At 45.7% G+C, this 26,102-nt stretch overlaps 1 protein-coding gene across 1 annotated transcript in view; it reads right to left on the reverse strand.

The window, feature by feature from the left end:
* SEC23IP (SEC23 interacting protein) overlaps positions 1–26,102 on the reverse strand; it is a 216,400-nt gene that overhangs the window by 156,881 nt on the left and 33,417 nt on the right. The window contains exons 6-8 of the mRNA XM_069239230.1: positions 5,705–5,794; positions 5,351–5,471; positions 2,100–2,189 (exon numbers count right to left, since the gene is read on the reverse strand). Coding sequence (XP_069095331.1) covers positions 2,100–2,189; positions 5,351–5,471; positions 5,705–5,794 — 301 coding nt within the window. The remainder of the gene's footprint in view (positions 1–2,099; positions 2,190–5,350; positions 5,472–5,704; positions 5,795–26,102) is intronic.

A 26,102-nucleotide genomic window follows, 5' to 3' on the forward strand; every position in this document is an offset into this window, starting at 1 on the left:
GTAAATAAAAAAATATGACCACATCTCCCTGGCCTTGAAGAGTCTTAAATGGCTCCAGATCGAGGCACGTTGCTTGTTCCGCACTGCTTGCCTAACACACAAAGCCCTTCACACTGGGAAACCATAATACCTCGCAAATAAACTTGTGAAAGCTGGTCAAACCAGATCTCTTAGAAGCACAAACTCCCTCCCTCCTCCTCCTGCCTAAATCCAACAAGCAAAAAACTCGGTCATGCTCCTTCTCTAACAACGCTCTGAGAATATGGAACTCCTTACCCACTCACATCAGATCGAACCCTTCCCATCAGGTCTTCAAGAAGTTAAAAAATACCTCCTAAACCAACCTCCACATCAAAAAGGATCTCTCACCCCCCCACCCTACCAGTTCCAGATCGCTACCCTTTTGTTCATGACAACCCCCTGTACTATCGGTCTGTAATGTGATTCTTAGACCTTTCATGGGTCTTTCTTATCTATTCTGTTGCAAAGCGCTCTGATACCCTCTCGGTCTTGCCAGCGCTTTAGAAAACTCTCAAAATAAATAGCAACCATTTCACTGCCCACTCTCAACGCATAGACCCCACCAACTTTGGTCTTTAATTTTACCCTTGCTCACTCTGCGCTACTTTCATAGAAGGTCTGACTAAAGCATTTTAAATTTATTTCCAGTTTGCTTCTACATACACAATGTACCAAAAAGAAAGCAAGGAGCAATAATGTCTACTGCTGGCTACTCCTAATTGATAATAATGTGTGTTTAGCTCTTTGCAAGGGCTGTCCCATTCATTAGCTAGGATTTCTGTATTTAATGGATTTCAAATAGGTTTAAGCATCCTGCTTCAATCTTTATTATGACTTGAAGTCTGAACAATGCTCTCGCCAACATGTCATCCAGCTTTACATATGTCTGCTGTCATCATTTTAAAGCTTGTGAGAGTTTGCACTGTGCAGTTAAAAAAATAATGAGATTCCACCTTACATCTGAGAATTTATGCTTACATTACTGTGACTCCGGTATGTCTCTATATTCTTGTAAATAAGAGGCCTCCATAATTGGTCACAAAACTCCAGATGAGGTCACCAAATCAAGACACAATATTCCTGGAAGCCTCCAAAACTGGCGGCAATGCTGCAAAGGCAACATAATACTACAGACGAGGCCTAAAAAACTGTTTGTGTTACCTCAGAGAAATGCTTGCCATTAATGTATACAGTTAAAATAACGTTCCCTTCCTAATGATTTAAAGGTCCCTTGGCTTTCCAATATTTCTGTTTACCACCACTTTCTTTCAGAGCATTACTAATGTTGTGTACCAATCTGGTGCCAATACCAAGGCTCTTCAATCTGTTTATAAGTCTCTTCTGTGGAACAGTACAAAAGGCTTTGCTCAATTTCACCGGCCACTCATTTCCCTTACAAAACCATGATGTAATCCACTATTTCAAAATATTTGATTATCATTGTTTTTTAGGGTTACCATTAATTTCCCACTAATATTTAATGCTGAATACAATATTTTCAATTGGAAAAGATTAATAAGTCCCCAGTAATGTTGCTGTTTATCAGTTTGTTTCGCACACACTGAAATCGTGGAGAAGTAAAATAGGAATAGGCCAGTGACAAACACCAGCAAGGAAGAGAAGTAGCAATCACCTCCAAATTGAAATGACTCAATAAATCAGCCACAGATGGATGCTTGCTAAATATTCTACAATGGGAATGGAAAGTCAAGGCAAAAAGAGCTGTGTGTTCACAGGATTTACTCTTGTCATCAGTACGAGGTCTATGAAACAGTCATGGTGGCATGTCCACCAGCATCAACTACCTCTGAAAAGCACTTCAAGCAGGCAGATTTAGATCGGTAGAAGAAAAAAGGGGCTGGAAGGTTAGCAGTTCATGCGAATGATACTTTGAAGAATCAGCATTTCAGTTTAAAACAAATAATACCGTAAGCACTTTTGTTGAGTTTGCAGTACAGCAAGAAGAATAGATCAAGGAGACTCATGCAGCAAAAATCTATGGACCAAATCCTGGGAAACATGAGGAGTCAGAATTACTATTCCCTATAAAATCAGACAGAAGGGGGCACTGGACTTACCGCATTCCACAATGCTCCGGAATCTTAGGTCACAAACTGGGCCAATGCCATGAACCATGAAAACCAAGTGGTCGACCGCAGGGACCTCACCTGCAGAAGAAAGAAGGTGTGTGTTATCTGGAAGCCAAGGAAGAAAAGCTCACCACTGAAATGTTTTTGACCATCAATGTACAACCAACAGAGAGAGGCTAGTAAGTGTGTATGAGCTCTGTATATAACAAAGAGAGATGGTCATAGGGACTATAACTAGGGAGAGGGACTACAGAATTTATAACCAGGGAAGAAGGAATCACACTTGTGTACAATGGTTAGAAATTGAGTCTCTAGTTGGCAGTGATTTGCACCCTGTCCAAGTAGGGACCCTCACTCTAGTCAGAGTAAGGGAGTCACACAGCCATGATAACTCCTGTTCACCCACCTGGTAGCTTGGCAGTCAGGCTTATCTCAGGGGCAATGTGAAGAGTATTTGGGGGCGCGTGCACGCCCACACACACACAAACTAAAGTACTCCACACCAGTTTAGAAACATAGCCAATATTTATCGGAGTATAACAAGGTAAAAATGAAAAAAATCCAACATACACAAGTAAAGATACAAATTTTCAAGGATTAAATCTTAGTATGCGCTCGGAAACAAAATAGCTCCAAGGGGACTATCACGGCATCTTGACGGAGTTGCTTCCAACAGTTTGACGCCACTTGCGAAGGAGTGCGGGCCAGTCATTGAGTCGCACAGACGCCGGGTAACAGTACCTTGGAAAACAATGCGCGAAAAAAAGATGTTGCACTGAGTCGGGGAGGTGAGGCATCGCTGGAGCCGGTGCAGCCTTTGGTTCCTTACTGCTACCGGGGAGGTCAGGCATCGGTTCCTTACTGCTTGGCTGGGACGGTGAGGCGTTGGTTCTTTACAATTGCAAGTTAGACGAGATGGGGGCAGTGGAGAGGTGTTGAATCCTTACGTCAAGGCAGAGTCGAATAATCCAGTAGGTCAAGTTGCAAGGCGTTGACTTTGCATCATCGCAATCACACCACAGGGGCCATGGATGCTGCTGCGGAGTGGGATGTCATGGATAACTGTGACACAGCACTCGGGGCTCACACTGTGGCGGGACTTCAGAGGTGCTTCGTCGGGCCTGTGTTGCAGGTTGTGGTCGTTACACTCAGTGGGGACCATGGCTCCGGTGCAGGCAGCGGGGCAGAGTCAAAGAGTGCCGTCAGTTCAGAAGTCGCTCCAGAGTCGATGTGCTTAGTTTCTTCTTGGTTGCACCGGAACTCACTTCCAAGAGCCTAGGAACTGGATTTGGAACCACTTGGCAAGTCAGGACTCTCAGCAAGAGAGCCCAGGCACTGACAGGTGAAGTGTTTGATGTCCCTGAGACTTCTTAACAGGAGGCCAGCTCAGTTCCAACCTTTGGAGAACCTTGGAAAACAGGATGTACAAAGCAAAGTCCAATCCTTTCACTCCCAGGCAGAAGTAGCAAGCAGCAGGACAGAACAACAAACCAACAGGCAGAGTGGGTGTCCCACCTACGGCATTCAGTTCTTCTTCCTGGCAGAATTTCCTCAGTCCAGAAGGATTCTAACTATGTGGTGTCAGAAGTCTGGTACTTATACCCATTTCTGCCTTTGAAGTAGGCAAACTTCAAAGAGAAGTCTCTGAAGTGCAAAAGACCCTGCCCTTCCCTGGCCCCAGGAACACTTCAGGGGGTTGGAGACTGCTTTGTGTGAGGACAAGCACAGCCCTAATCAGGTGCAAGTGTCAGCTCCTCCACCACTCTAGCCCAGGAAGACTCAGCAGGAAATACAGGGCACACCTCAGCTCCATTTGTGTGTCTGTCTAGAGTGAATTCACAAGCAGCCCAACTGTCATCCTGACTTAAGCATGTATTCCACAGACAGGCAGAAGCATAGAACGCTTAAGCAAGAAAATGGCCACTTTCTAAAATTACAATTCAAAAACCAACTTCACCAAAAGATGTATTTTTAAATTGTGACTTCAGAGACCCCAAACTCCAGATCTCAATCTGCTCCCAATGGGAAATGACACTTAAGATATTTCAAGGCAATCACCATGTTACCCTATAAAAGAGGTAGGCCTTGCTAAAGTGAAAAATGAGTTTAGTAGTATTTCACTATCATGACATGTAAAACACACCAGTGCATGGCTTACCTTTTAAATACACTGTACACTGCCCATGGGGCTCTCGAGCCTAATTTAAAAGTGACTTCCATGCAGCAAAAGGGAAGGTTGGTGTCTGGCAAGTGGATACTCTGGACAGGTCGAAATGGCAGTTAAAAAACTGAACACACAGGCACTGCAGTGGCAGGTCTGAGACATGTTTACAGGGCTACTCGTGTGGATGGCACAATCAGTACTGCAGGCCCACTTGTAGCATTTGACTTACAGGGCCTGGGCACACAAAGTGCACTTTACTAGGGACTCACTAGTAAATCAAATATGCTAATCATGGATCAACCAATCACTAATACAATTTAGGAAGGTAGCACTTGCACTGTAGCATTGATCAGCAGTGGTAAAGTGCCCAGAGTCCTAAAACCAGCAAAAACTAAATTCAGCACAGGAGGTCAGAAGGAACACTTTTGGGGATAACCCTGCAAAAAAGGACCATTTCCAACAACTTTAGTAAGAAAGGAAGACACATTTTTCTGCTGAGCCACAGGCCTGTTTGGTCTCTGTAGTAAACAATCAACAAACGATCCCTTCTGGTACAGGCCATTTGAACAGACGTGTGAAACACTGAATGGACTCTACCAAACGAAAGTGCCCTTCTGGAAACCCTACCTGACAGCTGCCACAACATTCATTTATCACAGTGGCTCCTTTAAACTTGACTATGCGAGTCTGACTTCTTTTTTTATTTTTATTTTTTAAATGGGGAGGAAAATGTAATTGTGTATAAGACAAATATATCTGAATGTTTGAAAAACACCTACAGATGTTTTAATGCATACAATTTGCTCCAGTAAAAAGGTTACACAAAGAAAACAATAAATTTTTATATTCAGGACCATGCACCAATCAGCCGGGAGTAGACCACATTATTATAGCAACTGGTTGAGCCATACTGCTTAACATTGCCACAGCAAAGCAGTGTGAGGCAGAAGAATAAGAATTGAGTATGCAGATCTCCACAGCCATACACTAGCCGGTAGATTGGAATAGTTCTAATAATCATCTTCAACACTGCCACCATTACTGAAGAAAAGAGTCTAAATCCTGCTTTACTCACCATCAGGTATTTCATCATGGTCATCATCGATTCCACGTTTTACGACTCGTGGCCTTGTCTGCCCATCTTGCGTGGTGCCCCACTCATCAGGAACTGAGGAGGGCTGGAACTGAACAATAACCTGCCAAAGAAAAGAAGAATTTTGGTGCTGCTCTACAAATATGAAGTGTTTCACGAAGACATCAGAAAGATGGTATTGTTAAGCATGAAATGTGGGATGTCTTTTGAAAAGCAGAGATCTTTCTACCATAGGGAACGTATACATGTTCAAGTGTGAACATTTGGTTACATACTTGTCAACTGACTAAATTAGTTCTATTAGAGGGGGAACAAGCACACATACAGTAAGGTTACCTTGGGATTGTGCATGACAATGGTTTCTCCGCTGGCAAACTCCAGTCGTTTATGCCACTGGTTACCAATAACAGCTTTTTTGTACTCAATCTAGAATGACAACACAAAACATTTAAGAACACTCATATGACATTCGTGAGCGAATTTAATGGCTGGTCATTGCAAAGGTTATAATAGTAGGGCCAAATACAGGAAACTGAAATCCAGACAATAAATGTCAATAATTTATTATACATGAACAGAACTGCCCAACACAATGAGCATTAGGTTGAGTATCCTCATGACTCCCTCAAAGATTATCAGATCCTACAATGCATCCAAACATAAACAGTAGTACTGCCCTGTTTATAGCCACAATCATTGTTAATCCAACATTTTTTTTTTTTTTTTAAATGGTCCACACATAAAGTACCCCTACTGTGATGAACAATTTTTAAATGTCAATCCAATTATTATTATTTTTTTTTTTTGAGTCCTCATTTATAGCCAAATACAAACAAGAGAAGCCACATAACATTCCGGATCAGGACCTCGGCCTGGTTGTCCACCAGAGCTCAGGTAGCAAGCGGGCCCCCATCAGCCTTAGAGGGAGGGCAGAACGAGTTCGCCCCCATCCTCCTAGTTGTTAGATCTTAAAGACTTAATCATTGGACTCTTACCAAAACCAAAACTCAAGTCCAATTATTTCACACTGGCCTAATGCCTGAAAAGATGGTTCTATAAAAAACTAAAAAGGGTTCCCACATTCTAAGGGACCTATCTGAGCCATTACTACAGTCTAAATCAGAAATTCTCTTAACTGACAACAACCAATCCCTATGAGTGGGGGGAGACTAGAGATCCACTTAATACATATTTCTCGCCGGGCTATCAGAACCAAATAGAAAAAAAAGATAAGTCAGAGGTCTCTCTAATCTATCACACAGACTCCTCTCGGCAGTCTCATATAACCCACATACAACCAATGGAAGAGCTATCTTGTTAAGCCTATTTATAATAGACAAGATCGACTTACCCACTTGTTCCCAAAAAGTATGACTCCCTGGGCACTGCCACCAAAGATGAATATCATCTGCTCCCTCTAGGTCACACTTTAGGCAACCACTCTTACCTTGAGGAGCTATTCTAGCAAGCCTTTTAGGGGTCTAATAAGCCCTAAATATGGTAAACAAGTGGTTCCGCTGCAGGGGGGGGCAGATTTAACCACAGACCAGAGAATCTTCATGGAGGCCCGCCAGAGATAAGGAAGATCAAGTGTGGGAAACACCAGGTCCCATCCCTCTGTAGAGGGTGGGCAAGATGCATCTTCAGCTTGCATAAATGCCCAATACCACTCTGAAACCTCTTTCTTTTGGCTCTGTGGGCTGGTAATTTCCTTCTCCCATCCCGTAGAACACACAGGCTCAGGTTCTCCTTGCAACCAACCTTTAATTTGCACGTATTTGAACCTAGATAATTTAGCATTAGTTACTTCAAATAAGTATTCCCAAGAGCTATCAGAGCCCCCACTGACTAGTTGTCCCCACTGCACAATTCCTCCCTCTATCAATGGTTTAGCTAATACATCCTGGAGACACACCAGAGTACAGGGAGAATTCCAGATTGGGGCCAACTCACTGTAATATGGGATACCCAGTCTTCTTATTGCATACCAGATGCTTCAGGCATTAAAAATAGTTTTTAGTCTAACTTTTTTTTAATACTTGGGATGGCCAAATTTATAAAGAAACTGTGTACCCTGGTCCCACAAACACCCTATCAGAGCCTGAAGTCAAGGGGAAAGATACTCCTTATAAAGAAGTGATCTAACATTTTTCAGCTGGAATGCCCAGTAGTAAAGCTGAAAATCCAGAAGTGCAATTCCTCCATCTAGCTTTTTCTTTCTCAATTTTTTCCATGCTAGTCTGTTTTTTTTATGTGGCCAAATGAAGCTAACCAATACCCTGATAAATTGCCATAGCCATTCACTTTTAAAAGATAAAGGGATAGAGTTAAAGATAAAAGGTGAATTTTGGTAGTACCACCATGTTTATTAAATTAGTTCTACCTAAAATAGAGAGACATAGGTGTGACCTTTGAAGGAGTAACTTCTTTGTTTCCCTTAGATGATGCTCGAGGTTCAATTGAGCCATCTCTGCCGGATTCTTGACCACTTTGTCCCCTAAATATTGGATTTCATCTTTCTCCAATGGCTTATCCAAAGGGCCATTCCAAGTCATTACTTCGAATTTATCTGTGTTAATTAAATAACCTATAATTTCTCCAAAACTAACAATAATTTCCAAAAGTGCTGGCAGAGCACATTGGGGGTTCTGTGTGTATATCAAAAGATCATCTGCATATAGAGCTTCCTTCAGGGCCCAGCCGTGGTGTTGAAAAGGTGCAAGTCTCTGATCTGCCCTGATTCTCCTAGCCAGGGGCTCAATATAAAGATTAAAAAGAAGAGGGGAGATAAGGCAACCCTGTTGTGTCCCACGTTCGATCTTAAAATGTGGGGATAGAATGCCATTAACCAGAACCCAAGCTGATGGAGCCTTGTAAATAGTTTTAATTGCATTAAGAAAATGTTCGCCCAAGTTATTACGGTCCATTACCGCCAGCAGGAAAAGCCAGCTCACTCGGTCAAAAGCCTTGGCAGCATCAATTGTGGATATAGTTAGAGGCATGTTAAAAGTGGATGCATTATCAATTGCAGCAACTAGATCGTGGGTCTGGTCCCCTAGATGTCGATTTCTCAAGAAGCCTTTCTGATTAATATGCACTAAATCACTAACCACATTATCTAACCTCTTTGCAAGCAGTTGCGCAAACATTTTATAATCATTATTGAGCAGTGAAATAGGTCTGTAGGACTCACATTTTCTAGCATCCTTCTGCGGCTTTAGTATTAAAGTTACAATAGCTTCATTCCAGGAGGACGGGACCAGAGAGGAATCTATAAGAATCGAGTTCATTAACTGGATCAAGACTGGCGCAAGCTCGTCTCTCAGAAGTTTATATACTTCGGCAGGTATTCCGTCTAGACCGCGAGCTTTACCATTTTTCAAAATGGCAATTACACTGTCTATCTCGCAAGGGAGAAAGCATTGATTGAAGCTCAAATTCTTAACTGAATCTAACCTGGGGAATGTGTCTCCCTTCCATCATTCTTCAATCGCCTCTGCTGAAATCACACAGTCGTCTCTATATAGTTCAGAAAAAAAAATTGACATATTCTCCTTTGTCTTGGTCTTCTGAGGAGGTTCTGCCAGTTTCGCCTAGTGTTACTCCGTTAATCCTATTCCTAATGTTATCAGACCTAGTTTTCCAAGCCAATAATTTGCCACAGCCTTCGCCATACTCAAAATGTGCCAGTTTACTGGCTTTTCATCTACTCTTCACAATTGATTCTAACAAGACCTCGAGTGAATTTTGGGCTTCCTGGATTTGATACTGTTGGTTTGCCTGCCTTATTGCGCCCTGAGAGGATAGTCTTTGGGCTTGCAGGGTACGAAGTTTATCCTCAAGCGTCTCTATTGTTGTGCTAGTTCTCTTGGCTCTAACAGCAGCATAGCAAATCAGTTTTCCACAGATCAAGGCCTTATATGCTTCCCAAACCGTTGCTATTGGAGCGGAACCTAAGTTGATCTAAAAATATTCCTTGCAGTCCCTTTTCAACTTTAAAACAATATCTTTGTCCCTCAGAAGAGAACGCTCCAGTGCCCATCTAGTGCAGGTACGAGAGTCAGACAGACTTAAAGTCAGCTGAACAGCTGAGTGGTCTGAGAGATGGTTTGGCTGGTGGGAAATTGCCGTTAGGTTATTTAAAAGTTTAATGTCTATCAGGAAGAAGTCAATTCTGGAAGCATGCCTGAGTTTCTTATTCCAGAAAGTGAACTCCTCGGTTTGTCCCATTCTGCTTTGCCAAGGATCAGTCAGGCCAAAATTTTCCATTATACTGTGTAAGCACGCTCTCATATTAGGTGTACTAAAAGCCAGTCAGGGGTAGACCTATTTAGGGAAGGATTAAGCAAAACATTAAAGTCTCCAGCAGCTATTATCATGTTCTGAGCTCTTCCGATCAGTTGCTCATAAAGATTCCTAAGTGGGCCCAGGTCATCCAAGTTGGGACCATAATAGGATACTAAAGTGTGTTGGAGCCCTCCTACCTTGATATTTGATAAGACCCATCCCCCCCTAGGATCAGCACTGATGTCGGTCAGCTGACTTAGAACGCTATTCTTTACTATAATCACGACCCCTTTCACATTGCAAGATTGATTAGTACAAGCAAAGTGGATGATCCATCTTTGTGACCTAAGAATACTCATCCACTTCTTATATCTTAAATGGGTCTCCTGCAGGAGAATGATCTGGCTATCAAACAATCTTAGGAACTCCAGAATTCTCCTTCTTCTACTGCTCACTCTAAGACCATTTACATTCCAGGTCAAAATTTTAAGTTTAGATATATTACCAGAGTGCATCATCATGTCCTTATCCAAATAATAATAAGAAACTCTTGTCTGACCTCAGCAGTTATACAATCCTGCAAGGAATCAATTTTATTTTCCATTTCCCCCCCCCATCTGCTTCCTACCCATTGTGACCTCAATCGGATCATTAAGGAAAATAACACACTGCCCTTCCCCAAACCCTCCCTGGGGAAACCTTATTGGGTGGCTCATACTACCTATAAGTCCCAGCCCTCTGCAAACCGCTAGCTCTCCCCTTTTATCTGATCAATCAAAACCTTAGCTTCTTGGGGATCATGAAAATTATACATTTTGTTTTTCCACATTACTCTCAAAGTGGCGGGGAACCTCAATTGTGGAGAGTGGCACCCAAAGATTTAAACTCCTGCAAAGCAGGCGTGGCTTCGGGCGTCAAGATGGCGGTCGCACTCTGAGAGTGCTCTGGACCCCTCAGTCATCCGCCCGATTTTGCCGCGATCTGCGGGGTTAACGGCACTACCCCATGCACTCCTGTAGACTCCCTTCCCCTTGGGGAGCATGCAGATATGTGAAAAGCGATCCATAACGGTCCCTGTGTCCCTCCCGCACCTCGCCTAACCTAAACAAAATGGCGGCCGGGTTCGAGCCGCCGCGGCGAAACTGAGACCCGGAGCCTCAGTCGAGGTCAATCTGGACCGGAGCCCCCGCAGGGGCTAACAGTAAGAAGTGGAGCGGCGCTCCTGTCCCAAACTCCCGGAGGCATCGGAGTGCTGCCGGTAGGTGAGGCGCCTGCTGAGTTGGGCCGCTGTCGTGCCTCTGCCTGGGGGGAGCGGGATCGCAGATGCCGTCGTGAGGGAGACGGTGGCGCGGAGCACGGTGCGGTGCCCCCCGAGGGGAGGATAGCGTGCCCGCTGGCCCAAGATCGGAGCAGACGAACTGGAGGGCACAGTGCCCGAAGGAGACAGAGGCGTGTGCGACCTCTGGGAGAGTGGTCGGACACAAGACCGCGCTGCGAGTGCTAGACCTGGACCACGGTGCATCATAGGAGGTAAATGCCATAAGCGGAGCGGGGGCTCCCCGACCCGGTAGGAAGAGAGGAGAGGAGGGTGCGAGGACCCGGGTCGTCCGGGCAACACCCCGGGGGCATGGAGTGGAGAAGCCCTTTCCTCGGACACCGTGAGGGTTGGAATTGAGCGGCATCCATGCGAGGGGAGGAGGGATCCACTAAATCCCCCACGAGTGCATAAGGCTACAGCACGGGCAAGGAGCTCCCTTAGGATGAATATCAGGATCGGCCCCGCCACAGGGAAATTGATGCCCAGGGGGTGCCGAGGGGAGGCCTCGGAGTGCTAAGAGTTCCCCTGGGTCTTGGGGGACTCGACGGTGCCAGGGGAGAGGACCCGAATCCGGTGGCCCGCAGGATTCAGCACCGCTGCCGGGGCCTCCGCTCTTTGCTCCCCGTGTTGGCCGACTGGAGAGACCGAAAGTTCCCAGCCTGCTGAGCTTCGTATAAAGAATAGTGCTCCCACAGTCGGGTCTGCATCTCCCAGGGCCCCTGTGACTCCGGGGTGGTGCTTCCCGTGGTCCCTGAATGCGGGGAGCGCCATGAACACTGAGACCCCACCAGAGTAACAAGATGGGAAGAGATAAACCGAACAAACAGCCTCCTGCCTCCTAGCAAAAGATTGACCAGTTCACAGCACCGGCAGGTCCACGGAGAGACGGAGACTCAGCCAGCGGAAGCCCAGCCCCGGATGGGGTGAATGCCATCCTTCTGGCGATTCAATCATCGCAGACCGCCGTGGAAACCAAGATCGGAGAAGTCCGGGAGGACATGGGCCTAATTAGGCAGGACCTCAGAAACGCGGTGGGCCGAATCACTGAGGTAGAACACCGGGTCTCCCAGACCGAAGATGAACTATCCGATCTAAGAACCAAAGTGGCCCAACTCCAAACCCGTACTAACGAACTACACCGCCGTGCGGAAGACGCAGAAAATCGCTCGAGACGCAACAACCTGCGCTTTGTCGGATTTCCGGAGGGCGCGGAAGAGGATAAAGCTCCCGATTTCCTGGAGCAGTGGATCAAGACCTGGATCCCGGACCAATCCCTCTCGCCCTGGTTCGCGATCGAACGTGCTCATAGAGCCCTCGCTCCACGCCCACCGCCAGGCGGCCCCAGGCGCCCGATGATTGCACGCTTCTTTAATTTCAAAGACCGAGATATGATCCTTAAGGCAGCCAGGAGCTCAGATAACCTTCAATGGGAGAATCACAAGATCCTAATATTCCCTGACTACACCCGCGAAGTGCAGATTCGCCGCCGATCTTATGAGCATGTCAAACAAAAGCTAAGAGCAATGCAACTCGCCTACAGGTTATTATTCCCGACCAGACTCAAGGTCCTAATGGCCGGAAAGGCCTTCTTCTTCGACTCCCCGGAGGAGGCGTGGGACTGGCTGACTGAGGAGGGCTCTGTGGCCCGGCGGGGTCCCCGGGGCCTGGTGGGTGGCCCCACCTGTGAGGTGCCCCCCCCCCCCCGTTGGAAGGGCCTCGGAGAAGCAGACGACGAACCAGATCCAAAAAGGGTAGGCAGAAAGATCTGAACGCCAACACGAACAGTGGAGCACCCTCGGCCTCCGATGCACGGGAGGGGGGGGCCTCCGGCGGTTCGCCGGGTCCTCGGGACCCAGACCCAGCACGGGTCATGGACGATACTGACTTGAGCCAATCTCCGGAACTCGGCTGAGACGGGACAAGCAACTTCTGACGGAACGGAGGGACATGGTCGAGACTCTCATCCCGGATGTGCGCCCATTGGAGGTGACACTTCAGAGGTCTCATGACCCCCGCGATATACTTTCTGTGAGACTTACTTAATAGCCGTTAACTGCATTTGATCCGACTAAAAGGAGGGGTCCATCACTCCACTCCACAGCAGTCCAGCTGACTGCTTTGTTACAGTTGGGTAATAGGGCGACAGATGCTTCCGGGGAGGGAGTATGGGGTGGGGGGTGGTTGGGGGGTAAAAGATTTGACATGGGTTTAGATAGTATTGTGCTATTAAGTTTATTTTGTTACTTAAATACTTCACTGTTGCAACGGACACGGTCATCCCCAGACTTACAGAAGGGCACCCGGCATAACATAGCAAGCACGCTTCTCATAATTGGCCCTCATTGACTCAGGTCATCTCATGGAATGTGAATGGCCTACTAGATAAAATCAAGAGGTCCGCGGTATTCAGTTCCCTCCGTAGATACTCCCCCTCCGTGGTCTTATTACAAGAAACCCACCTCCTTGGAACTAGGTGCCCCCATGCTCTCACGGGGAGGCTATGATAGAGTCTACCACGCAGGCTTCTCCAGAGGCTCTAGAGGGGTAGCTATCCTGCTCCACCGCTCACTACCTATGGTAATTACGGACACGCACTCTGACCCACAAGGCAGATTTGTGGTGACCACAGGAGTTCTTCACGGATCACCACTAAACTTGGTGAGCGTATACGCCCCTCCGGCAGGGTTTGAAGCTTTTTTAACTTCACTCCGCCAGGTAATTGCGGGGTTACCTCAGGGAGCCACCTTAATAGGGGGGGATTTTAACGCTGTCCTCGATCCAAATCTAGACGTATCAGGCGAGATTACCACGGGCAGATCCAACCGGGCGTCGAGTCTTACGGGCTGGGCTGTAAGCCTGGGTCTCAGCGACATATGGAGAATCTGGCACCCTAGGGAACGTCAATACACCCACACATCGGCCACCCACCCGACACAATCCAGAATTTACCTCGGTTTTATGCCCACCCTTGACGTCACCAGCGTCACGGGCGCAGATATACTACCCCGTGGAGTTTCTGACCACGAACCAGTGAGGGTCCGACTCGGGGGGGCAGATCCCTCCAGACGCCCGGTGTGGCGCCTTAATGCTTGGTATCTACAAGACAACGACTACACCCTTGAGGTTAGGAATCATCTCAGTTACTACTTTGAAACGAATCAGGGATCAGTTCGGTCCCCAGGCACACTATGGGCCGCATGTAAGGCCACTCTTAGAGGACACGCTAAACATCTTCTCCGTGTCCGCGAGCGCGCCCGGGACTCACAAGTATCTGCTCTAGAGGCAAAGGCTTTAAGACTGGAGCGGCAAGGTGGGATCTCCGATTCAGCCTCCAATTTGAGGCACCTCACCTTGGTGAGAGACGAAATTAAACACCTAGTGCTAGAATCAGCAAAGCATATGTGGAGGGATATATGGATGGGGAGATAAACGGGAAACGGGAACGGGAAACTCTTGCATTGGCTGGCAACTCACCCTCGAGCTAACAGAGTCATTCCCGAAATTAGGGAAGACACAGGCTCCCTTTCTAAAACACCAACCGAAATTGCACAAAGCTTTGCCTCCTACTATACTCGCCTTTACGCAAAACACCCTTGACCCATGACCGAGATAGAGTCTCCTCTCTTAAATGACATATCCCTCCCCAGAGTTTCCCTTGAGGCAAGGAACAGGCTCAACGAAGCCCTCAATCTAACTGAGATTACTAACGCGATCTCCGGCCTGTCTTCGGGCAAATCTCCAGGGCCAGACGGATTCCCGGCAGAGTTATATAGCAAATGTAGTGACATCCTAAGTCCCTACTTGCTTGAAATGTACACTGATGCCGAAAAACTAGGTCGCTTTCCGGATGGGATTGATCAAGCCACCATTGTGGTAATCCCTAAATCGCAACCCCCGTCAATACACTGTTCGGCATATCGGCCCATTTCTCTCCTGAATACAGAGATCAAAGTACTGTCCTCAATCCTGGCCGCAAGATTGAGGGAGGCTATTCCCTCGCTGGTACACCCTGACCAATGTGGCTTCATGCCAACCCGTGGCACTAGGCACTGTATTAGAAGGCTGCACCTGGCCCTAGCACACCGCGGGACTCTGTCACGTAATCCCTTGGCACTATTCCTACTAGACTTCGAGAAGGCCTTTGACACAGTAGACTGGTCCTACCTTGACCAGGTGCTGCAAAGAAATGGACTTGGGGCAAAATTTCGCGGCCTGGTAAAACTGCTTTATTCCAACCCGACGGCCCGAGTACAGGTGAACGGGGTGGTTTCTGACCTGTTTCCTATTGGCCGGGGCACCCGGCAGGGATGACCCCTATCCCCCCTACTTTTCGCCTTAATGATTGAACCTTTGGCGATACTATTACGCGGGGATCCCCTGATTGAGGGTTGGTCTTGGCCCGCCTGCGCTGAGGACCGGGTGGCACTCTATGCGGATGATATCTTGCTATACATCTCCAACCCAGCCACGAGCGGCCCCCGTGTTCTACACGTATTGAACCTCTTCGCGGAGGCCTCTGGGCTGACCCTAAACCATAGTAAATCCTTGCTGGTCCCCCTCCACCGCTCTCGAGACTGCGTGGACTGGCAACACACCATTCCAGTGAAAAGAAACAGCTTCAAATATCTAGGAATATACGTCTCACTACTCCCGGAATTAGCCTGGGAACTTAATATAACACCTTCAATCAGGAGAATTAGGACTGACCTCCAACGCTGGAGAACCCTCCCCCTCAATCTCCTAGGTAGAATAGCGCTTTATAAGATGATGGTCCTCCCCAGACTTCTTTATCTTTTACAAAACTTCCCACACCCCATCCCAAAGAGATGGTTTCGGGGGCTGGACACGTTGGCACGCCAGTTCATATGGAGTGGCGGTCGTCCACGGCTGGCACTCGTTACCTACCAAAGGGACGTTTACGATGGGGGATTGGGCATGTCCAACATTTACTATTACCACCTTGCAATGTACTTACAAGTGATCAATGATTGGATGGGAGGGGGATGGGCGGACCCGGCATACCGATTAGAGCTCCACACACTGAGCTACCCGCGGATTTTCGATGCCCTATATGGTGGCCCGATCTCCCGAGATACTCCTGATGTAACTAAGGTGGTCCTTGCGGGTTGGCGGGCGGCACAAAGGGTGTCAGGGTGGTGGGGACGCCTCACTCAACAGACACCGTTGTGGCATGGGAAACAATTACATGAGGTCGCGGGCCTAGAGGGATTCCATAAATGGGACACCATTGGTATATCAACACCAGGCGATATTTCGAATGGGACACATATGCGATCCTTTGAGGAGCTCCAGAAACTTTTCTCGCTAAACAAGACGCAATTTCATAAGTATTTCCAGCTTCGACACGCCCTACAACCACACATACAAGCAGGGGACACCATACCAGAATACAGTCCGATGGAGGTAAAGACACTAATGGGGAGTCTTGGCAAAGGAGGTGTCTCCCAGATATACCGCGCTCTGGTCACCAACACTGCCCGCCCCCTGGAACTGCTCCGCCAGAAGTGGGAGGGATGGGTGGGCCCCATAGAGGAAGGGGATTGGGGCGAGGCGCTGATGGCCCCCGCGCCCTAATGATGGCCTCTCGATTCCGACAAATACAGACCTACTACCTCCACATAGCATATCTGACACCCACTAAACTTCACAGAGCGGGCCTCCGATCCTCTGCTGAATGCCCTCGATGCCTAGATCCCTCTGCCGATTTTTTTCACATGGTCTGGACTTGTCCGATCATAGCGACTTATTGGGGTGCGGTTCTAAAGGATGTCTCGAGTGTCCTACAGGTAGATGTGGAGAAATCACCGTTGTCCTCCCTTCTGGGAATTATGGGAGACACTGGGTTGAGAAGACCGGACAGGACCTTTCTGGGGGTGGCTTGTCTGGTGGCGAAGAGGGATATAGTGGCGAATTGGAAGGCCAGAGGGGCTCCTGCCTTGATTAAGTGGAGGCGTGCAGTGGATTGGTGCGCAACACAGGAAAAATTGGTATATGAGGCCAGAGGTTGTCCGATTAAATATAATAAGATATGGGGAAGGTGGGAAGCAGCTACAATGGCCTCCCCTATACCACCAAGAACTACCTCGTCACAGAGGATCGAAACAGATCCACCGCCTATCCCACCCTCTCTGAGCAATACATAATCCATCAAGGCCAATCCTGTAGAATTGTGTGCAGCTTGCTTTTTCCTTTCATTTAGTGTTCAAGTACGTGTCGCTGGAACGGGGGATTGACCATGTTTAGTGTGCCTGTTGGTATCATGTTTTAAATGTTTGTATCGTAGTTATTCTACTTGTTTGCAAAATAATAATAAAAACTACTTTATAAAAAAAAAACTCCTGCAAAGCCTCCCCGAGCTCCCAACGTCGATCTAACATTGCCCTAGACATATCAGATCTTATTAGGAATGACCAACCCTCATGCCGAAAAACCTGGACTTTGAGAGCTTCTGCAAGAATCAGTTCCTTTACTCGATATGAGGCAAAATTAACCAGGACCTTTCTAGGTTTCTCCTTATTAGGATTTCTCTTGAAAGGGTATTGATGGACTCTTTGGATTTCTAAGGCAAGATCATGGGAGGTCACCGTCGGGATATGGTCTTTGATCAAGGCTATTATGAAGTCTTTAATATTGTCCCCTTCCATACCTTCTGGAATATTAAAAAATCTGAGATTATTCCTCCTACAGTGATTTTCCAGGGATTCCAGTTTCACTCTCAGGTCCTTCTCACTTCGTTTCAGTATTTGAACCTCATGAGAATTAAACTCCACCTCTGCCTGTAGTGCCCCTATAAAGGATTCCATAGCCCTTAGTCTCTCTGTAAGATTAGTGATTTTCACATCTAGACCATCACAGAGCCCCTGGATTGTGGCTTGGTTGGATTCAGAAATGGCAAATTTGTCTCATCTCATGCAGTAACGACTGGAGGAGGGAATCAGTATGTGCTACATCAGTTCTATTGGACTCTGCCTCACATGGAAGCACAGAACCCCCCCCACCCCTATAATGTATTATCCTGACCTATCTCCTGCATAACCAGGCTGTGCAGCGAAACCAGCGGGGGTAGAGCTTCTGCCATATTAAGACATATTTGCAGCCTTGTTTACCAAAGAAGTGGGTCTGTCCGAGAAGCACTGGACTGGCCTAAATTTTTTTTGAAAGAGCTAAGGGACGGGGTAACTTTTTGCTGCCTAGAAGTAAAACTTGCAATGATTTTGTCAGATGGAGCTTGAAAGTTTGAAATAGAAACCCCTCCCTCAGTTCGCAAATCTGGAGGTATAGAAAGTTTAGAGGCGTTACCTTTTGCCACACATTTACTTCTTGGCCCAGCACCCAGAGGAGGTAATACTGATGGAGCTGCAAAAGAAGCTGGATGGTCCAACCCAGCCTTCGAGGAGGTCAACTTCTGCCCTCGTAGCCGTGTTCTGGTCCCTGACCCAGATGGGCACCTTGGGGTCATGCAGGAGGGCTGGTAAAGAAGAGCCCGAGACGAAAGCTGCTCCAAAGCATCCAAATCACCCAAATAGAGCTGCTCAGAGGCCAGCTCACCTAGTGGATCCTTGTGCAGGCAGGGCAGAGCCGGGAGCAAGCCTGGGCTGGCTCTGCCTCTGCTACTCTGGAAGTGCAGCCTAGCCGCCCGCCCTCTGTGCTTGCAGAGGGACCAGGCAGCCTGAATCCAGCGTGGCAACAGCAGCGGACCTGCCCGGTCAAAGGGGACCCCAATATGTGGAGCGCCCATCTGCTGCAGACGCCAGGCAAGTAGAAAAAAACTAAAAAGAAAACGCAATCGGGACCGCAGTCAGCGCACTAGTGGACCGCCATGATCCCCCTTGAGTTACACTCTTGACAATGTAAATCCAATTTACAGGAGTTTACTTCCTAGAAGGCATTGCTTATCTCCCACACATCCTAATCCTACTAAGATGCAGCCTTCAGAAACTGGCACAATACTTTGGCAAAGCACTCACTGTTAGTGAATATACTGGTACAGAATTCTGCCTGCTTGCTTGATCACATGCCTTGTTGCATAGCTCAGCATTGCTCTACCTCTTGCTCTCACTTGGCTCACCACTTTATTTTATTTGTTATGAGGAACATAAGCTCTTTGGCACCTTCTGTTTGCCTCAGATCTCCAGTGAACTCAGCTAGACTGAAGCAGGGTTTCAATTCTTCAAAGTGGCATTCAGTCAAGCAGGTTTGAGTTCAAAGTCTAACGTCTACTGCAGTCAATTGCATGGGTGAAAGCACTGTTGGTAGCAACACCATGATTGTCGAAAACATCAACATGAAATTTTATTACAAATCACCTTTCAGGATGAACTGTAGAGCTGCTTCTTTGAGATTAAGGTTGTGCATTAGGAGAAAAGTTTATATTAAAGTATGAAGAAAAAGAAGCCTACAACACCGGTCAACACAGACCAAGTAGAAGATAACTTTGAGGTCCTTGCATACAAGGCATACCTACGTTTTTTAAAACAAATCTCTCAGAGTAGATATCACTCACAGATTCATGTGCTTTGAGAATATTCCCCATCATCAGACTTTGAACTTTCGGTATATCAATGAATAACAAAATGTACACCAGGCAGCCCATTCACCTTAGTGTACAAACCAAGTTATCCAACAGCCTCAAAGGGAAAGAAGGTAGGACATATGTGAACACATGAATCACACTGATTTACAGTTACAGGTATTTTTTTTCCTCTCAAGCAATGGGCCTCATTAAAGAGTATGGTGTTCCTCACACTGCATCAGATCTTATAAATTGGCATGCAGCACAACAGTCAATGCCATTGTTCTTGTGGATTGTCATGCAGAAGTGTGTTAGCCATCAGATTAAACAGTTTAGAGCACAAAAAATGCTTCAGACCATTTTTCCATGGACAAGAGCTGTTCCTTAACTGAAGAACCATATTAACTACATATCGGAAGGTAAAGATCCTGGTTGAAGCCAAGTAATTACTAAAGGTCAACTACACATCCAGATAAAGGAGGAGGTAGGGAGACACTTCATTGTATGATGCACCATCTGACAGACTCTAAATAAAGCAGAAACTTGGCTTTCACCTATTAGTCTTGCTGGAGTAAGGTGGTCTTTCAGGACAGTTGTCGGTTGTCACATATACCCATTCGAAGAGCGATGACATAAGACTGTAATTGGTGGTAAGATGGGCACAGGCCCAATTGCAGTTTTCACCAATACGTTCAGTAACTGCTTAACTGTAATGATTATCAACAAGGATTTTGAAGATCGGATCATGAAGTGCTGTGTGCTGTAGACAGTTTTGTGTGAAGTTTACTGTCCTTCTTTTCAAATACCTGCATATTTACTATGCAGGTTCTCATAATTAGTACATATTTTATTAATTAACTGGTATATTTTAATGTGTATAGTAGGTATTTCATGTCAAACATTTGTATTACTCTCTTTGGAAATATGCATTTTCAATTAACCAGTGGATAATTTATTACCTAATAAATCCCAACATCTGAATCTCTAACCCTTTGTCAAGTTCTTTAATTAATTGGTGGGATTCATTTTTTAACCTTGTCAATATTCCTCAACAAAATTAAGCATTAAACACAACACTCTAAATATTGCCAAACAAAGGCATGGTGAGCAGTGAAACAACTTTTACAGCCAGACGTTCAACAGTCTGTTTCATGAAGACTTAGACTTCCTGCTTTCATTTGTCTTGATTAGCTTTATAGTTAAGCACTAACTTAGTGTAATGTAGAAAGCCAAACGAGGTACTGAGGATGAACAATAAATGACATAAATGTAATGCTCCACATTTGGGATGTCACATATATACTCACAACTGACTGCTGTTGGTAAGGGTTGCTAGGGAAGGGTAACCTTAGCTAGAAAACGGCTTAGGGTTGAAGGAAATGGGAAAACTCCAAAGAGGTTTGTTTAGTGTTTACCCGGAGGAGTAGGGGGTTGGGAAGAGTTCAGAGGTATTAACTGCTAGGATTCTGAAACCACAAATATTTGTGCCAAACAGATGTGATCTGAATCAGTGCATAATATATATCAAATGTACTATCTTAATTAATCATTGTCCATTATGCTTGTATACTCACTGATTTTCAACACACTTTTCTGTTAGACATAGAGGGACCCTTAAAATTGCCACCTGAATCGTGAGAGGTTTAAATAACCATGTTGAGAAATACAGGATATTCCAGAAGCTACTAGGCTATTGTTTAAATCCCTTTAAATAATAAGGAAGTAGATATGGTATGGGAAAAATTAAAAGGACAAATGTACTCATCTACTTTTCATTCTCCCTTCAGGGGGTGTCTATATGGATGGATGGTATTTCTTGCACTGTTATACCAAGTCATATATTGAAGGCGGCTATATACTGCTTTATGGTCTCCTTGATAGCTCAGAGATTCGCTTTATAAAATGCATATGCACCCAGTATAGATGATGGCGACTTAGTTTTGGACTTTTATGGATATACCAATGCCCTAAATTCACATGCCAATTGTGTGGGCCGTTAACTTTAATTGTACCTTAGATGGGGTTCTAGATAGGCACTCACCCAGATTGCACACAAAACCTGCAATGACACAAGGATTACCAGAGGTGATGGGGAGAGTGGGCTGTGTGGACCTGTGGCAAGAACTTCATTCGACTCATCGTGAATACTCTTATCACTCTTTGACTTATGGCACCTACAGCAGGTTAGACTGCATAGTGACAAGGGATATGGCTGCCAAAGCTAATGCAGCAACATACCAGTATAGATTCATTTATGTTCCTACGTTTCTATTCATTGATTTTAACCTAACCCCAAATACACCTATGGTCCCTTTATGGAGACTTAGTACAGAAGCTCAATAGAATATAATTTTCACTCGGAGCTCCAGGAGTAATAGACAGGTATTTTGACAATAATTTGTAGTCAGCTTCTACAAGGGCCAATGAGTGGGAGGCATTCAAGGGGGTCTTTAGATGGGGTAGGGGGAATGTATTAGTAAAAAGATATGCATACCACATCTGCTCCAGAGTTACCATTTGAACTGGGAAGGGCATCTGATTTGCAAGGGAGTGAACCCACTGATGATACTGTTAATCTACTGGAAAATTGCGATGCATTGGATGCCTTTGCAACTTAATAATGTAGGCAGCAGCTGTATAGAGAGGGGGACAAGCTGGGTGTATTACGTGCATGGTTATTAAAAAGAGAAGTCCCACATACTCAGATCTTGATCTTTCTTCGGCTGAATGAAACAACTCTTTCCAATCAGAAAAATATCACATCCACAATACATCAAAATTTAGTACAGGTATATTACTGTCGACCGGGATCATATCATTTCCTCAAAGATGAGATCCTGGCTACTCTCAATCTCCCACGACTTACAGAGGACCAAGGCACTGAAAGACATACCACGCAATACAGCGCTGGGTTGGATGACATTCCTCCCAGCGTTTTACCAAAACATAAGCACACTTACTTTCAGACAAGCGTTTGGGGGTGTTTAAGGAAACAAAAACTTAGGAGTGGCTGCCAGATTCGAGGAGGGAAGCGGTTAAAGAGATGGTGCCCAAGCCATGTAGGGACCCCATTCATCTGGGCTCGTATAGGCCTCTCTCCATTATAAAAATGGAACGTTAAGCTATTGGCAAAGGTTTGGTCTAACAAACTTGGTCCGGTTATTGGTAACCTGGTTAATGAAGACCAATGTGCTTTCAATCCAGGAAGGCGTCCAATGCTGAATATTCTGAGGCTCACTCATGTGCTGCATGCCAGTACAACATGAATACAGAAGGTGCATTAATAGCACTCAACATCAAAAAAGCTCTAGATACAATTTACTGCGATTACATATTTGAGGAGTTGCAGCACAAAGCTTTTCAAGGTTGGATCAAATTATTATACGCTGAATCCATGCCAGAGTGAGGCTATGTAAGATAGTATCTGCCACCTGGACGATGAAGAGAGGTACCTGTGAGGAGTGCCACTTATCACCCCTGCTATTCGCCTGAGCACTGTAACCACTAGCAATCAGACTACAAAATGTATTGTGGGACTTACAGGTTACAACTGGACACACACACAAAACACACTGTCCATGTACGACGGAATGCGCTGTGGTGTTGCAGCAAGATGTGTCTGTCAACCGCGTCCGGCAGCTCGGTTCCAGCATGGCAGACGGCTGTGCCCACGTTGACCTGGGAATGCTGGCTCCAACGGAGGAGAGAAGGTGGTGGGGTCCATCAGGGTGCTGTCCAGGCATGGGTGGACTGGGGATGTCGGGAAGTAGGCAGGGGAATACTGGTGTCAACACTCCAGAGAGAAAAGCGTCCATGATTCCTGACTGGCTTGTACTACGCAGCCTTGATAGTGCAAGGCTTCTTACATCTTCCAAGTTCATTATGGCTGCCATCCAGTGTTTCCGTTGGAACTCTACCAATCTAAGATGAAGGGGTTTTACTTCCTCGTGTCTTCTGATTGCTTCCAGGTCTTTCTGCCTAGGTCTTAACGCTCCCAGATTCCTGGTTTCCATTTTTTTTCCCTTGCCGACTGTTGTTGTACAGGTACATTTTAGAGGTTTTTTTCCCCCACCTGACAGTTCCTTTAGAGAGCACAATCCAGCTTCTTGTGCCCTTCACTGGCTAGCAAGGTGACTTCCAGAGGCAATTGTTCCAGCTTCAGTCATCATACCATCCAGTCCAGATGATCTGCCATGCGTTCAGCTCTTGCGTGCAGATCTTGAGTATGCAGATGACACTCTGTTACATCTCAGTAACCCACAAGAATCTCTAACTCTTAACTCTGCTACAAAATGGGTTGACTAAGTTTTGGTGAGCTGTCCGGCTTACGTATAAATCATGACAAAACAGTGCTCTTCCCATTGGGCAGGTTGATGGGAGTGGCTCCTGATAGATTTTCAAATGTGGGTCAGAAACGGGGACTTGATCACTTCCGATATTTGAGCATACAAGTTGCGCACATGCCAAGGAAACAATATGAATATATTAGTCAGGGTATTAGAAGAACTTCAGAAATCAGTTCATATTTGGTAGACTCTTTCCCCCGACTGTCATAGGCCAAAATGCGCTAGCAAAAATGATGCTTCTGCCATTTGCCTATATCACTTACAGAACAGGTTATGTAAAATTCCACATTCAAAGAAATAAGAGATGCTTGCTGTCTTTTCTGGTGTGGATGGAAAGAAACAATCTAGGGTGAAATTAGATGTCCTCAAACTTGACGCAACGGAAGGAGGCATCAGACTCTCAGATTTGGAGCAGTACCACAAGGCAGCACAGCTGCAGCATGCTGCACTGTGGAGCAATACTGAGGTTAATTGGGGAAAGAAGGCTGCTGATGGGTTGCGAATGAGAGGAATCGCTACCAGTCTTGTTAATGAAGGGAAGGGGAGTTCCTGTGCACTGTCCCTCTGTTGGTCAATACATGATTACTGTGCAGGGCATGACTGAGAAGATTTTCTTCTTTTTAAAGCATTCCCCCTTTTTCCAGGTGTTTGGTGATCTGATTACCAAACATATGCACACTTACTTGCAAATCATGCTGTTTGGGGGAAGTGGGGGGATAGCTGGGAAGAAAATGTAAAAGTGTTTCCCATTTTACGGGTCTTTGGTGATCGGGTGATTAACAAAATTATGCAAACTTACTTCCAGACAAGCTGTTGGGGGTTTTTGAGGAAGCAAGAACTTGGGGGAGGAGGAGGACAGATTCATAAAATAAGTAAATATAGGTCTGTAAGTAATTGGAAAAAAGGGGGATGTTATGGTGGTAGGAGCAGGAGAGTTCCTTCAATATGCCGAGTTGGCACAAACTGTGAGAAAGATCTGGATCGGATAGTCTACTGCACATCTAGACACTACTCCAACTGAGGCACATTGCCCACAGCCTGTTGCAATTATATGGCGCATTAAAAAACAATAGACTGAAACACCCTATGATGCCCAGCAGAGACTGGCTACAGACCTGAGGACACCTCTGACCTGAGGACACCTCTAGCCGAAAATTAACGGAAGTAGGCATGTGCTGTGGTTCAAATCATCTCTAATAATGCCAGGTTCAAACTGACTATGATTACACAAAATGTATCCAACTAGATCATAGGGTTGCCTACGATGTGCAGAGGTAGAGGATGATTTTTGTCATATGAAAATTGGCTGCAATCAACTGCAGACTTACTGGAAAACCCAGACTGGGAGATTTTCAACTGAAATGTCAGTTCGACATTGTCTTCTTATTATCCCAAAGTTTAATAAAAAAGTAAACTCCAAAATAAATTTTCCTCACTGGGGCTAGTACTAGCTAAACGTTGGATTGCTACTCAGTGGCTACAGCCCAAAAGGCCCTACAATAAGTTCCTGGGAGCAAGATACACTAGTAGGGGCTACTGTGGAAGAGATTAGAAGGAAAATGTTAGGAATGGAAGATAAACTTGCTGATGACTTCACAGACAGGTCAGATATCACACATGTATTTAATAGTGAAGAGGATACTTGGGGGCAACAAAGTAATGAAGCATTTTTTCCTGTATAGTTTTATTTCTTTCCGTTTCTTTCCGTTTTACTGTACAAGCATTCCTTGCGATGCTAAATGCAAATGTATGCTATATGCTGCAACTGTTACATATTTTGTTTTGCACACATTAAACTTTATTCATAAGTTTAGGAAAAACCCATAGGTGGCCAAAGAAAGGCATTAACTGTTTGAAATCCCACATCCCCATTTATTGATTAAGGCCTAAAAGAACTTTTAATGAGCAAAGTACACCTTTTAATAGTGAAAATCTCACCAATGTGGTGGAATTTCAACTGTTGTGTGCCTAAAGTGGGAATTGGAAATTAGGTACTGCACAGAGACCATGCAGAATCAAGTGTGCACCCACAAATTCACAGTTCTTAAGGTATTGTCAAAAAATGTGGATAGCATTTCCTATACAGAGTATGTAAGTAAATCTACTACTGTTAAATAAAGTAGTAATTGCTTGGCAAGGTGAGAAGCCTCTGCCCCTTTTCCTCATATTGCATGGAGGGACAGAGGAACGGTTTCCTCCGCTCATAAAAACAATCCCTGTGAACGAAACAAGTTAAATGTGTAAATGCAC

Source organism: Pleurodeles waltl, chromosome 6, assembly GCF_031143425.1.
Source record: "Pleurodeles waltl isolate 20211129_DDA chromosome 6, aPleWal1.hap1.20221129, whole genome shotgun sequence".
In the NCBI taxonomy this organism is placed as follows: Eukaryota; Metazoa; Chordata; class Amphibia; order Caudata; family Salamandridae; genus Pleurodeles; species Pleurodeles waltl.